General features: G+C 55.1%; 7 protein-coding genes across 7 annotated transcripts; 4 read left to right on the top strand and 3 right to left on the bottom strand.

The window, feature by feature from the left end:
* Nucleotides 1-247: 247 nt before the first annotated feature.
* Nucleotides 248-1,767, bottom strand: E0L32_005630 (uncharacterized protein; the record flags this gene model as incomplete). The annotated part of the gene is made up of 3 exons (XM_031140173.1): nucleotides 248-625; nucleotides 716-1,454; nucleotides 1,538-1,767. The coding sequence occupies 3 exons, from the start codon at nucleotides 1,765-1,767 to the stop codon at nucleotides 248-250; spliced, it is 1,347 nt and encodes a 448-aa protein (XP_030995641.1).
* A 499-nt stretch (nucleotides 1,768-2,266) lies between these two features.
* On the bottom strand, nucleotides 2,267-2,851 carry E0L32_005629 (uncharacterized protein; the record flags this gene model as incomplete). Its single annotated transcript, XM_031140172.1, has 2 exons — nucleotides 2,267-2,652; nucleotides 2,722-2,851. 2 exons carry the CDS (start codon nucleotides 2,849-2,851, stop codon nucleotides 2,267-2,269), a joined length of 516 nt encoding a protein of 171 aa, XP_030995640.1.
* A 449-nt stretch (nucleotides 2,852-3,300) lies between these two features.
* Nucleotides 3,301-6,137, top strand: E0L32_005628 (uncharacterized protein; the record flags this gene model as incomplete). Its single annotated transcript, XM_031140171.1, has 5 exons — nucleotides 3,301-3,425; nucleotides 3,479-3,839; nucleotides 3,924-4,011; nucleotides 4,066-4,271; nucleotides 4,371-6,137. The coding sequence occupies 5 exons, from the start codon at nucleotides 3,301-3,303 to the stop codon at nucleotides 6,135-6,137; spliced, it is 2,547 nt and encodes an 848-aa protein (XP_030995639.1).
* A 696-nt stretch (nucleotides 6,138-6,833) lies between these two features.
* E0L32_005627 (uncharacterized protein) lies at nucleotides 6,834-7,352 on the top strand (the record flags this gene model as incomplete). The annotated part of the gene is made up of 2 exons (XM_031140170.1): nucleotides 6,834-6,962; nucleotides 7,038-7,352. 2 exons carry the CDS (start codon nucleotides 6,834-6,836, stop codon nucleotides 7,350-7,352), a joined length of 444 nt encoding a protein of 147 aa, XP_030995638.1.
* Nucleotides 7,353-8,141: 789 nt separating this feature from the next.
* Nucleotides 8,142-9,007, top strand: E0L32_005626 (uncharacterized protein; the record flags this gene model as incomplete). The annotated part of the gene is made up of 3 exons (XM_031140168.1): nucleotides 8,142-8,381; nucleotides 8,576-8,634; nucleotides 8,704-9,007. The coding sequence occupies 3 exons, from the start codon at nucleotides 8,142-8,144 to the stop codon at nucleotides 9,005-9,007; spliced, it is 603 nt and encodes a 200-aa protein (XP_030995637.1).
* Nucleotides 9,008-9,627: 620 nt separating this feature from the next.
* E0L32_005625 (uncharacterized protein) lies at nucleotides 9,628-10,432 on the top strand (the record flags this gene model as incomplete). Its single annotated transcript, XM_031140167.1, has 4 exons — nucleotides 9,628-9,636; nucleotides 9,785-10,180; nucleotides 10,255-10,341; nucleotides 10,403-10,432. 4 exons carry the CDS (start codon nucleotides 9,628-9,630, stop codon nucleotides 10,430-10,432), a joined length of 522 nt encoding a protein of 173 aa, XP_030995636.1.
* Nucleotides 10,433-10,651: 219 nt separating this feature from the next.
* On the bottom strand, nucleotides 10,652-11,794 carry E0L32_005624 (uncharacterized protein; the record flags this gene model as incomplete). Its single annotated transcript, XM_031140166.1, has 1 exon — nucleotides 10,652-11,794. One exon carries the CDS (start codon nucleotides 11,792-11,794, stop codon nucleotides 10,652-10,654), a length of 1,143 nt encoding a protein of 380 aa, XP_030995635.1.
* Between the last annotated feature and the right edge of the window lie 1,613 nt (nucleotides 11,795-13,407).

Genomic DNA, 13,407 nt, shown 5'->3' with positions numbered 1-13,407 from the left:
AGCTAGGAGACTGAGGTTGTTCTCGACCAGTAGATAGAACCGTGCGTGGCGGGCAAAAGTCGAAGAGAAGAAATGTTGAAACCTGGTTAATTTATGTTATTGGGCTGTGCCTCTGTTAGATCGTCCAGAGAAAGTGCTGGGAGTAGGAAAAGGAAAAGTAGGCTTTCTATAGGTAAATAACATGCCAGGGTGTAAGATTATTGTACGTTTGCAAGCAAGGACCTTTCTGCGCAATTCAGTCATGTATCTATTGCTTCTTAATGGCCTCGTACACCTGCTCCGACCCGGAGATCCACGGATGACTCCACGCATGCCCGGTGGACATGCGCTTCCCAGGTTCCCACTGCAGCATCCCCCGGATGAAGTCCAGAAAGTCGTCCTTTCTCTTGCCCTGCAGCGACGTGACGAGAGACTCCAGCGTCGTCGGCGGTGGCAGGGGAACCACTCCCTTCCAATCGCCCGCGTCGTCCCAGTACTTCTGAGACTTTGGGCTTCTCCGCAAGAAGTCCAGGGGTGGTGGTCCGAGTATCCTCACCATGTGTGCTAGGTGGAAAGCCTCATTACGTTCAAGGTTGTCAAGTTCGTAGATCTGGAAGAGACCTTTTGGTTCGAGAAGATCCCACGCCTGGGGTAAAGGAAGGTCAGCCCTGGGTGAAGATGCCGTGAAGAAGGGCCTTGGAAAACAAAAGGAAGTTAAAAGAAGGAATGGACGTACCAAAATCCCAATCGACCATAAATCGACGGCGAAACCCCATTGCATGTCTAATAGAACCTCGGGAGCTCGGTACTGTGTGGGCATGATGAGCCCAGTTTGAAGCTCACTGTCAGGGCAGATGCGAGCGTGTCCAAAGTCACAGAGGTGCGGTGGGCCGCCAGCAGCCAGGAGCATCTGGGAAACGTGAATCACACGGTCCTCGATGACCTTCCTGGGTGTTGGGCGCGTGCGTTCGTTTTCTTCGAACTGAGCTAACTGAGACTCGTCTGTGATCCCGAGAAGCAAGTTCCCAGCGTGAACGTCTCCACGGATGATCAGATCAGCACAGGTGCTTGCCCTGCTCCCCTTCTCTCTCTCTCTCTCTCTCACACACACACACACTCTTTCCAACAAAGAAGGGGTAGTAGAAGACCTACCGGTATGAATCACACTGGCCTCATGGTGTAGAAAGTTTAGTGCCAAGACAGTCCGCTGAATGGCTGAGACTGCGGTTTCCTCGTCATAGACGCCGCCGGGCTGTAGCTCTTGGAGGAGCTTGACGCTGACGCCAAGCGGAGGCAGGACAAAGACAATGTGAGGGCCGCAAGAACCCTGGATTGTGAAGTGGTCCTCAAGTAATCGGATTTGCTCACGACCGGAGTGCTCTGATTGGATAGACTTCAGGTACTGGAGCACCTCCAGCTCTCGAAGGCGTGATACATGAGTGACGTGCACTTTAAGCACAACGTAACGATGAGTTCTATGAGCGTGTGTTAGAAGACAAAAAGAAGGAGGAGGAGGAGAAGAAGTGATATGATGGCCGAAGGAAGGGGGCGGTCTTACAAGAGGTCCAGGGCTAGCCATGTGGTGGACGAGGCGCCATATCCAAGCTTGGCTATGACCTGGTACTGATCGCGGATGACCTCGCCGATGCGCGCAGGATAGAACAGTCCTTCTTCATAGAAAGGGATCGTCTCCTCCTCGACCTTAACCGACTCGTCTATGCGGTCAAAACCGCCCTGTGGAAAGTTCTTGGGGGACACTCGACGATGGGCGGCCAGGGAGGTTGACATGATGGTCCTACGGGAAGGAGCCGTGCGAAAGAAGGGAACGCGTCGAGCCGCTGCCGCCGCAACAGTGCGTGTGCCAAACACAGGGAGGAAAGGGGAAACTGGAAGCAGCCGGGCTTCAAGCATTCTTTGTTTGTCTCGCTCATCCCCATCGGATTATGATGCTCATTTTTTCGGCGCGCAGAAACGACTTTGATTTTGAGTTGGCCGAGATGTCCAACACTACAGAAGGCAGACGGTGGTAGTTCCGTCTTTCTGGAAGGACGGTGAGTCTGACGGACGAAAAACGGCCTGGTTTGCCACTAAAAATTCTCCCCGCTTTTCTTCTGCCGACTACAAGTACAAGTAGTTATGTGAAGAAATGATGGTGCACCTCCTACCTACCTTGCAGCGCTACGCTCCGTTGAGGATCGTACCGAGAACGGAGCTGGAGACGACCAAGGGCTCTAAGACGTTGAGTCCTGGTCGACCGGAGAGATTCATCCAGGCTCATCCAGGCTCATCAAGGCTCCTCGTTGGGCGCGGCGGTCTCAGCGACCGAGTCCGTCACCTTCACTCCCTTGAGACCGTCCCGATTAGCCCGCCATACTCCTTCCTCACCCTCAAATTCCTCTCGTTTCCAGACCTCAACACGCGATTTGCACTCCTCAAGAGCTTCTTCACCGGCTCGCCAAGCAGCCTGCCGGTGAGGTGCGGAGACGGCAATCAATATGCTTTCTTCCCCAATAGGAACAACACCCAGCCGGTGAACCATGGCGATTCCCTTGAGCGAATGTTTCTCACGGATCGTCTTGGATATGGCCATCATTGTCCGTAGGGCCAGCTTTCCGTAAGCCGAGTATTGGAGTTCTTTCACTGGCTTGCCCCCGAAATTGTCTCTCGTGGTCCCTGCGAGGGTGTTAACGCAAGGCAAAAAGCCTGACAAAGCTGGGGGGGTCAATGAATAAAACCACGAACCAGCAAATAGTACGATGGCACCGGCCTCGGGGCTCCGAACTTTGTTGATTACATCTTGGGCATTGAGGCTGTCGGTAGTCAGAGCTACAAAGCACCCATCTTCGACAGCTTCATCAGCTGGCTGGTCCATCTGCTCCAATTCGCCAGGCGAGAGATACGAGGCGAGGCCAGGGTTCAATTTCGATCTTCAGCTGGGGATTACCTCATAAACTTTGAGAGAACATGGATTGTAAACGATAGAATGGGTCCGAAGATTCAGGGTTTGTTTGTTAGACTGACGGGGTTCCAAAGCTTGACATTGGAGGTGGAGGGGCGAGCTACCTACACCTTCTGTATTCCAGCTGAGTTTAGCGCACAGCTCTGGCAAGTGGAACAACTGGAGCTGGAGACCTTTAAACGGAAAGCTATGACCCGACCCACGTTGCGCAATCTCTCAATCCAAACCTCACAAGGCTCTACACATATCATTTTCTTCCGCATTCCGCAGAACTGCGTTGCGCAACACGATAATTCGAGAGCATTGCCCTATCCCTCTCCAGGGCCATTAAGGGATGATGCTCGATTCGGCACCGTCCCACCATGTATGACCAATCCCAGTCGACGTCGCGCGACGACGCAGGTTACCGGCGAGATGACCGGGAACACTACAAGACGCGGAAGGGTAAACCAGCGAACCCGGCTTTGCATACCGAGCACTCTTACTCGTGACTCTCTTTTGCTGACCCTTGGAATTTTGTGCGATGAAAGACCGGTCAAGGAGCCCGCGCAGAAGTCCTCGTCGCGACGACCAGTTCTCGCGACGTGGGCGACAACCCAACCGACGCGACTTTGACGAGCCTGGCCACCGGAGAGCGAGGAGTAGCGATCGCACGCAACCGGATCCCTCCTTTTATGATGACGACCCTCGGTACGACGACCAAGACCAAGAGCGTCATGGTAACCGTCGAGGCGGCTTTGGGAGATCGTACCGTTCGCGGGATCCGGACCACTATGGAGAGGAACGATACGGTTACCGGTCGCGCGGGGACAGTCAAGATCGCCGCCCCAGGTCGAGGTCTCCTCTGCGATCAGAAACGCTCATCCTGGAAGGGCTGCCCGATGATGTGACAGAGAAAGACGTAATGCGCCCCTCCTTAGCACCCAAGACCAAACTACCTGTGGCTTGCTTGGCCTTCTAGTTGCCGTGCTGACAGGGCTTGTAGATTCTTCAAGGCATCGAGATTATTGCAAACTATCCCGAGTTCTCTACAGATTTGATCAAGGCAGTCCGCCTCAGATCAAACAAGAGAGGTTGGTACCGCGACCCTTGGCTGCCCCCTGGACCCCGAGTAACATGAGATACAGGTCGCCGAATCGCTTTCCTGGAGTTCTTCCGTGCTGCAGATGCTGCGGACTTCCTTGAGCAACACCCGCCCACAATCTCACTTCCTCTTCCTGAGTCGAGAGGCCTCCAGTCCGAGCCGGTCAGGGTGGGCATCAATTATAGTCGGACGAAGGAGGATGCCGACCGCGGAGGCAGGTCCGATGACCTGGACTGGACATGCAGCGAGGTGAGCCAGATCTTGGTATGCTTGTCAAGGATGCCGTGCTCATGCTCTTCAGTGCTTTGCCACCAATTATCCTCAAAGAAACGCATGTTATAAATGCAGGGCTCCAAGGCCAGGCAAGTGGCACTTGCAGGCACCTTCGGCTCATGCTCTTACTCTAACCTATATTTTGCAGACCGTGAACTTCAGTATGGCAACGGTGGTGGGCTCTTGGGCCTCGCTCGGGATCAGATTTTAACGGGCGAATCGGATGAGGAGCCTCAACAACTTCCTTCTCAGTATATCGTGATCCGAGATCTCGAGCCCTCAGTCACTGAAGAGACATTGGCAAAGGGCGTCATGAAGCTGTTCGTTGAGGACAGCTCACCCGCCAAGGACTCGACCTCGGCACCACCGAAGCTAAAGTCTACTGCTCCCGTCGGCAACACGACAGGCCTTGGAGCGCGGCCTGGCTCTCTCCGACGGGTCTTTTTAATTCGTGATCGAGCCTCCAAAGAGTCCTGGAAGTACGGCTTTGCGGAATTTGCAACCCTCGATGATGCACATGGTGCTGTTTCCAAGTATCGCGCTTCTCCCAAGTTCACGATCGCTTCCAAGCCTGTAATCGTGGCCTTCATACACACGGGTGTCTTTGTCCCAGTGTTTGAGCCTTTGACATCACGAAACGCGCACATTGGATTTGCTCCCATATACAACCCATCTATTACAGTCAAGTACTGGGATGATCGAGCATATCCGAGCCCATTCATCGTCTCTGATGAACCTCTCCCTGACCAGGGCAGTCCGGAAAAGGCTGCCGATGCCGACAAAACCGCAGTGGCCCCAGGCTCAGCCGCGTCCGATGCAAACAAGAAGCTCAAGAAGGCCAAGGACAAGCCGGCCATCATGGCACCTCAAATGCAGATGTGGGCGAAGAAACGCGCCGAACTCCATGGAGGGCCTAAACCCGCCACCACAGGGCAGGATGATGATGCTATGGATTACTCCCTCGACCGCGAAAATAGCGGGCCGCGAGCTGCTCACTGGCGGGATACATTTGTCTCATATGCAGACAGAGACAGTATTCATTGTCATCTCTGCGCCAAGAAGTTCAATACGGAACAGGAGCTGCGAGACCACGAAGTTCTCTCGAAGCAACATCTGCTCAATCTCGACAACATCGATTTGAAGATCAAGGCCACAGAAAAGCTGAAGGAGCTTGACAAACAGTGCGACACGATCACCCGAAGGACACCTCGCGATCGTACGGCTCAAGCTCCATCCTATTTGTCCTACGCCGATAAAGAGAACTTGGTCTGCCTCGTCTGCGAGCGCAAATTCAAGCGGCTTGCCACACTTCGCCTGCACGAGAGAGAAAGCGAACTTCACCGGATCAAGAGCGGGAACGAGAAAAATGTGAACCGGGCAGTCGCAGAGTTGGCGAAGCTGGGCCAACGGCCTATGCGGCTCAGGGCCAAGCAAGCCGCCAACCAGAGCTCATATCGGGACAGGGCTCGGGAAAGAAGAGTGGCATTTAACCAACCGAAGCGGCCCAGCGGACCGCAGGCGGCGAAGACGTCCGCGGGCAGAGACGGTGAAGCAGCAACGCCGAAGAAGCCAGCCAATACTCCTGCGCCTGCACCGTCGAAGGGTGCGGCCCTGCTGGGCAAGATGGGCTGGTCGGCTGGCCAAGGCCTGGGGTCGGAAGGCACAGGCAGGACCGAGGCGATTCAGACCGACCTGTACATGCCAGGAGTTGGCTTGGGTGCGGAGGGTGGTAAATTAGGGGACGCGGCAGAAGAAGCGGCTCGCAAGACTGAGGGCCAGTATTCTTCGTTTATCGAAAAGACAAAGGATAAGGCGCGCGAGCGGTTTGAGAAATTATCATGAGGGCCGTATCACTGGGCACCATTTGTATCTGTTTATAGAGCATTGTAGAGCACACATAGGGGCCGGAGCGTGATTGATACCCGAGCAATGCGAAGCTACTGCGTGGATGAACGAGATTGCTGCTCTTCCTGACCTTCTAAATGATACTTCTACCTGGTCTTTCAGGTTGTCGTTGCAGTGGATTCCTCGTGATAATTAGACAGCTACAGACAAGTTTATTCCGCCCGTACACCGGGATTGTGACAGAGATGTGTATGTCTTTGCTTGGCAGTACATTGAGGGATGTCGTTGTATGAAGCCATCTTTGGGATGAAGCCAGCCAGTTGAAACCAGGTGCCACCGTCTCCAATGTCGCTCTTCAAGGTGGGACCCACCTTCCTTGATTGATGGCTGTTGCCAAGTGGGCCAGTATCTGATTGGCCATAAATCTGTAGACCGGCACCGGCAAAATTCACAAGCCGAATTTTCGTTAGGGCAACCAGGCGAATTTTCAATGTGCGCACCAAAAAAATCCCAGCCCCATTTGATGTACCAGCTTCGGATCATCCTCAACTCCAAATCTCGAATTACTGACGACAACAGGGAAACGTAAGTCGGCACACCTTACTTTTCTTTCCTCGATTTGCACTTCGACCTTCGGGCTTCCGCGAGACAATACCATCAGTTTCTGACTCTCCTTTTCAGATCACCAGCAAAATGGGTGAAGCCAACATCGTCGGTTCGAAGTGGCGCCAGGTCGAGGTCGGCCGTGTCGTTCTCATCCAGGGCGACAGCCCCTACGCCGGCCACCTTGCCGCTATCGTCGAGATCATCGACCACAAGCGCGTACGTTGAACCCAGCAGGAACCCGAGCGCGGACGAGGGAAAGAAGACAGATTGATTGACATGGAATGACTATAGGCTCTGGTCGACGGACCTTCCTCAGACGCCAAGCTCGCTGTCCCCAGACAAGCGATCTCCTTCACCAACTGCCTGCTCTCTTCGATCGTCATCCCCAACCTTCCCCGTGGTGCGAGAACCGGTGCCGTCCAGAAGGCGTGGGCCAAGGCTGAGGTCGACAGCAAGTGGGCCGAGACCAACTGGGCCAAGAAGCGCCTCCAGGCGTCTCGACGAAGTGCTCTCACCGACTTCGACCGATTTAAGGTTATGAGACTGAAGAAGCAGCGCCGCTTCGAGGAGCGCAAGGCTCTGGCCAAGGTCAAGGCCTCCGCATAAACGACTTGAACGAGGAGGTTGGTCTTGGAGGAGGGGGACGAGGGGAGCTTGTCTTTGGGGCGGACGGTTTTCTCGGATTGGAATTGCATCAAAGAACAGCATTTAGGGTTGCTGGATTTCACTGCTACTCTCGGGAGACCTGTATGTCACATCAAAAGTGACGGGGCGTCAAAATGAAATGGAAATTCTGAATCAATTCTCTGCATCATCATCATACCGGGCCTTTGTATGCCCTCGGGGCGTTCGATCATAGATCTCGCAGAAATGCAGGCAATTTGTGACCATCCTGGTATGCTCCATAATGAAACTGAGTGATTTGCCCTTCTACGCCTTGTGCATGTGTTGCATAATAATTATACCTTAATTCGTCAAGTCTCTGTGGTGAGCATAGCCGACCCATCAAAGTACTTCGTGCATACATTGGGTTGATGGTCATAAATCGGGGCTCCTCAAAATGGCCCAATTAGGCTTAGCGGCAAGACACATCCGCAAACCCTACCTGGAGATTTTGACCTTGTCAAATACTCTGGACAACCGACACAGCTCAACTTGACGAACACTTTCTAACGGAACAAGTCGCATCCTGCTCAAATCCCCCGTAAGTGCTGTCAATTCACATGATTGGATGCGAATCCAGAGAGTTTCGGTGGATTTCTTTGCTCGACCGATCCTTCACCGACCCATCAGCTGGAGAGTGAAATTCAGCCTGGGGAACCGAACATTTTGTGTGAAAGTCGAGCTGACGGGCTCATTCTCAATCTAGGCACCCACCCTACCAATCTACCGAAAATGGCGAACCCCCGCGTTGAGGAGCTTCCCGATGAGGAGCCTAAGAAGGTCACCGTCGAGGAGCACGACGACGACAGCAGCTCCGACTCCGAGATCGAGGCTGGGGACGCCAGCCTTCCCGCGGGCTCGACTGCCGTGATCCACAACCGCAACGAGAAGAAGGCCCGCAAGGCCATCGAGAAGCTGCACCTCCAGCGTGTCGAGGGTATCACCCGTGTGACCCTCCGCCGACCGAAGAACGTGAGTCTTTCTTTGCTCGATGACGGCATAAGGCTGTATTACGGGGAGTTGAGGAGTCATTGGGGGTACCTTTCGGAGACGAGATGGTCCAAGGGTCCTTCTTGTGGCATTCGCAAGCCTCGATACATATACAGAGCCTGCCAAGCTCTCGAATATTGTGCAGGACTAGAGAGAACTGACACCGCTTCAACCAGATCCTCTTCGTCATCAACCAGCCCGAGGTCTACAAGTCCCCCAATAGCAACACCTACATGTGAGTCGTCTGAACATCCATCGCATCCCCGGTAGCTTGCGGATAGGATATTGACAGGTAGATGTACAGCGTCTTCGGTGAGGCCAAGATTGAGGACCTGAACGCCACTGCCCAAGCCGCTGCTGCTCAGCAGCTCGCCAGCCAGGAGCACGACCACGCCGGCCACAGCCACGGCGAGGGTGAGCACAAGGAGGGCGGTGAGGACAAGAAGGACGACGACGATGATGACGAGGAGGTCGACGCCGAGGGCATTGAGGACAAGGATATCGAGCTGGTTATGACCCAGGCCGGTGTGTCCCGCAAGAAGGCGATCAAAGCCCTGAAAGAGAACGACAATGATATTGTCAACTCAATCATGGCGCTGAGCGTCTAGTCTTTTCCCTCTTCTTTATAGCCGGCACCCGAACTTCATCAGCCCTTCTTGCCTGGGGTGAATGATCATCATAGCATGGAATTGGTGGTAAAATGGGATCAGGGTTTATGCTGTGTACTACTGCTGCGGGACTTTGCTCAATTGGCCGCATGTTGAGCGGCCCTGAGGAAAATCTTTCAAAATCTCATGGATTGAGACAAGCCTCGTACTCTACTGTTCCATCTGCGTTCATGTGCTCGTTATTGGCCTACGACAAGCCAGCCTTCTTCCTGTTCCTGTTGGCTGCTTGTGCAGGCTGGCTTTGCTATGGAATTGCCCTGGCCACCTGCGATGTCTCTTTGAATAGCCTACAAATCCTGTATGGGAGGAGGAGGCTTGCAAGCTTCTTCTCGTCGAAAAGGAGAGCAAGTATTTGTCCTCAGTACAGCATTATTGCTTGCATCAGTGCTTGAGCTTGGCGGAGCTTCTCCGTTTTTCGGGAGAAAGCGCTTGGTGAATTTGAGGTGGCATCACGTGACTCACACCCGTGCTTCCGACCCGAAGCAAGTTCGGCAAAGTGCGACAACATTCTCGACGAACCTCACTCTCCACTCCTTTGCACCTCCAAATCAATCGCGATCATGGCCGCAGTAAGTACCCTTTTGCCAATTGATGCATCTGAGGACGATGATTGCTCTCCTCGAGCATTGCTTTACCCCGAGCGCCCCTTTTGGCGGGAACACCCGCGCTGTTCCAGGAGGCAGATGAGCTAATTTCGATTTTGTCCCACGCCTGCAGCGAAACGCAGCCCTCAAGCTCGACTGGGCCAAAGTCACCACCTCGCTGGGACTGCGCGGCCAGACCGTTGCCTCCCTGCAGGCCTTCAAGAAGCGCAACGATGACGCCCGCCGCAAGCTGATGATGCTGTCGGAGCAGCCGACAACGGTCGATTTCGCCCACTACCGGGGCGTGCTCAAGAACCAGGCCGTCGTCGACGAGATCGAGAAGCGCTTCAAGGCCTTCAAGCCCGCCACCTACGACGTCGACCGCCAGCTCAAGGCCATCGACGCCTTCGAGGTCGAGGCCATCCGCAACGCCGAGGCCACCAAGGAGAAGGTCGACCTGGAGCTCAAGGACCTGGAGAAGACGCTGAAGAACATTGAGGATGCCAGGCCATTCGAGGACCTCACTGTTGTATGTTTTTGGGAGACTTGGAGAGGGGGCTCTTTTGAGAAAGAGTTATATGCTGATCAGACTGTTTCAACCAGGACGAGGTCGCTGCTGCCGAGCCTTCCATCGACGAGAAGACCGCCAAGCTCGTGTCCAAGGGCCGCTGGTCCGTTCCCGGCTACAAGGTAATTATCAACTCAACCCCACATGCTTTGATCTTCGGACCAGTTACTGACCCCCCTACAGGAGAAGTTTGGCGATCTGTCCGTCCTATAGACAGCCTAGCCGGTCTCTTTCCTTTGTGTACTCTAGCATTGTAGATAGGAGAAGCCAGCCAAGCGGGGCAGTAAAACTCGTTGTTTTCGATACTACCTATCTGATCGATCCATGACACTGTGGCAAGCTGTTCAGAGATATGGTATTGCATTGTCTAACAGGGTTACAGCAAAATATGTTTATACATGTTTCTCGCTTCATTGCCAGCAAGCAAGTCACTTACTCAGCTACCCATGCTAACCCGCTCAGCATCTTCTTGTCTGCCTCGCGGGCCTGCTCGAGATGAGGAGCTTTTAGCCAAAAGGTATGTGGCCAACCCTTCACAACGTCGACCTGCACCTCGACGCCGGCATCCTTGAGAGCTCTAGCATAACACACGCCGTCCGAGTAGAGCATGTCGTTGGTGCACACCTGTATCCAGTGCCGCGGGAGCTTCCTGAGCTCCTCGCTCGAAGCCTCGAGCGGCATCTTGGCGAGCCCGTCGCGGGGCACCTTGCGCTTCATGATGCCCAGGAGGCTGGTCAGGAAGGACATGTCCCAGGCGCTCGTGTGCATGTCGCGCAGCTGCTCGGGGACGTACTCGGGCCCGCTGAAGGCGTCGCTGGTGACGGGGCATCGCAGCAGCACGCCGTGCAGCCGGCTGCTGCTGCTACTGCCCTCGGACTCGGACTCGGACGCGACAGCCTGGGACACCAGGGCGGCGAGCTGCCCGCCGCTGGAGCTGCCCACGATGAGGATCTTGGTGTCGGTGCCGCTGTGGTCGACGGACAGCTGGCGGATGGACCTGAAGGCGTCGACGCAGTCGGCCACGCAAGTGCTGGCCGGGTGCTGCGGCATCAGGCGGTAGCCTACGGAGTACAGGGTCGTCAGGCCCGGGACGCCGGACTCCTTGAGGATGCGGCGGCACTGCAGGTCCTCGCTGTCGGCCTCGCCGACGTGCAGGCCGCCGCCGTGGTAGTACACGACGATGGTCCGGGGCGAATTTGTTTCGCCGTCGTCGGCGGCGGCGGCAGCAAGGTCGTACCGCAGGACGGGGATGGCGAAGCCGTCCTCGCCGCTGGAAGAGGGCACGGTCATCTCGACCGTCGTGATGCCCTGCGCCAGGTGGTGGTCCCGGGTCCCCGGCGCCGTCATCTCGGCGGCCAGGGCCCGGCACTCCTGGGCGTAGATGGGCTGGCGGACGACGGGGTCGATGACGGGCCGCGGGGTCGGCAGTTTCATCTCCCGCTCGTACTGGACCCAGGCCGGGTCGAGGAGGGGCGCGGTCTGCAGCACGAGGGACTCCATGGCTGTGACGGGCTCGTTGTGCAGCACGGCGGGCTGGGGAGAGGAGAGGGCCGCGTCCACCGTGTCGGTAGTCATTTTTTATTCTTTTTTTCTTCTTCTCTCTATTGCATTCGACTAGATAGATGGTCCCGGGGGGGTGGTGGGTTGACTCGGGAGGGGAGGTTTATACGGGGCGGCGGAGGCTCCGTGTCTGTGAGGATTGGTGGATGATTTCGTTAGCTAGGTTGTTAGAGAGAGGCCTAAGGGAAAGCCTTCTGGTCCCACCTTGGGGGGTCTTCGCGTGGGCTAGCAGTGGAGTTGGGGAAGCTAAGTAGGTAACAAGTGCGAGAGAGCGAGAGAAGAGAGGAGACAAGGTATGGATAGTTGGGCTTTGACAAAGGTAACGAGGCTGGTGTTTGGGCGGAGGTCCCGCGTAACGTCAAGTGATGTCTGTTGGTGTTGCTGTCGTAGTTGCACGATTTCACAAAAAGGGCAGTGCGGTGTTGTTTCTCATGGGAAATGCAGAAGCCACAGGGTTTCCTAGACTGGGACACAACAGGGCCCTTTTAAACACAGACACCAGGACACATGCGATCCATACATGGCATGGAAGTGTGCACAAGCACATCATACAGCATCAGCCTATGGTGTGTCTCTTTGCAAGGGCTCTCGAGGGAGGTGGCAGAAGAATTCCCTCATGGCTCGGGCACATCTCTGGCTCCTCCTCTCGCTCTTGGTCCCTCGCTCGCTCGCTCGCTCTGCTCCTCGGTCGGGCCATTACTATCTATCCCCTCAGTCCGTTCATGTCCGCTTCCTCTGTACTATCCTTGACTTGAGTGGTTATGCTCCCTCCTTGGTCAGTTGGGCCTGTAGTCCACAGTGCGTGCGAGACTGATTGAAAAAAACAGTTACCAGAGAGAAAGTCCTGGCCTCATTTGTCGACCTTGGATGGTGAGAGGGGGGGAAGCAGGAAGAAGAAACGACTCCGCACCGGTCAGTGGCTTGGTCTGTCTGGGATGAGGGATGCTGTCTCTCCAAAGTCTAATTCGTTTTCATGGCTGCAACACGCCCATCGACCGGGGTTGGTTCTGGAATGCCTTCTGGAGACTTACTCCGTACCTAGTTAAGTGGTCCCAGCTTTTTTTTCCTTCTTTCGGCCATTCCCACAACACGGTACAAGTACGAAGTAACTTGTTGATGGGCGCAAGGACCCATGGACAACTTTCCCGGTTGGCGGGTTTGGCTAGGTCTCAGTGCGGCAAGGGCATTCCCGTTTCCCCTCTCTATGTCTCTTCTTGGGTCTGTCTCTCTCTTGTCTAAGTCAACGTGTGCTGTCTGTAAGAAAGGCGGTGACTCGAGCCGGGGCTGCTGCGATTGGTCTTCCTCTTGCCATGATACCGGTTGCCTGGCTACGAATGGTCGAATGGATGTCTATCTCAAACAACCCATGCTTTTTATTTTCATCATCATCAGCTTCTTCATTTTTTTGGGGGATCCCTTGGGCGGAAGATGAAATGACCGGCGTTCTCCGGCATCGAACAATCACAGGCCATTCATCGTATCCCATCACCCCAGGTTAGGCCCCCTTGTCCTTCCTGCTGCGCCATGGCTTCTCTCTGCATCTCTGCATGCCGCCCTTAACCGCCGCCGGGTGCGAGGCGGGACGTGATGGAACGTCGGCAACCCTGCCTGCCACATGGGTCCATGTA

The sequence above is a fragment of the Thyridium curvatum genome, assembly GCF_004353045.1.
Source record: "Thyridium curvatum strain D216 chromosome Unknown NODE_30_length_408869_cov_84.441474, whole genome shotgun sequence".
Classification (NCBI taxonomy): Eukaryota; Fungi; Ascomycota; class Sordariomycetes; order Thyridiales; family Thyridiaceae; genus Thyridium; species Thyridium curvatum.
The sequence above is the reverse complement of the archived record's forward strand: the minus strand, read 5'-3'. Positions and strand labels throughout refer to the sequence as shown.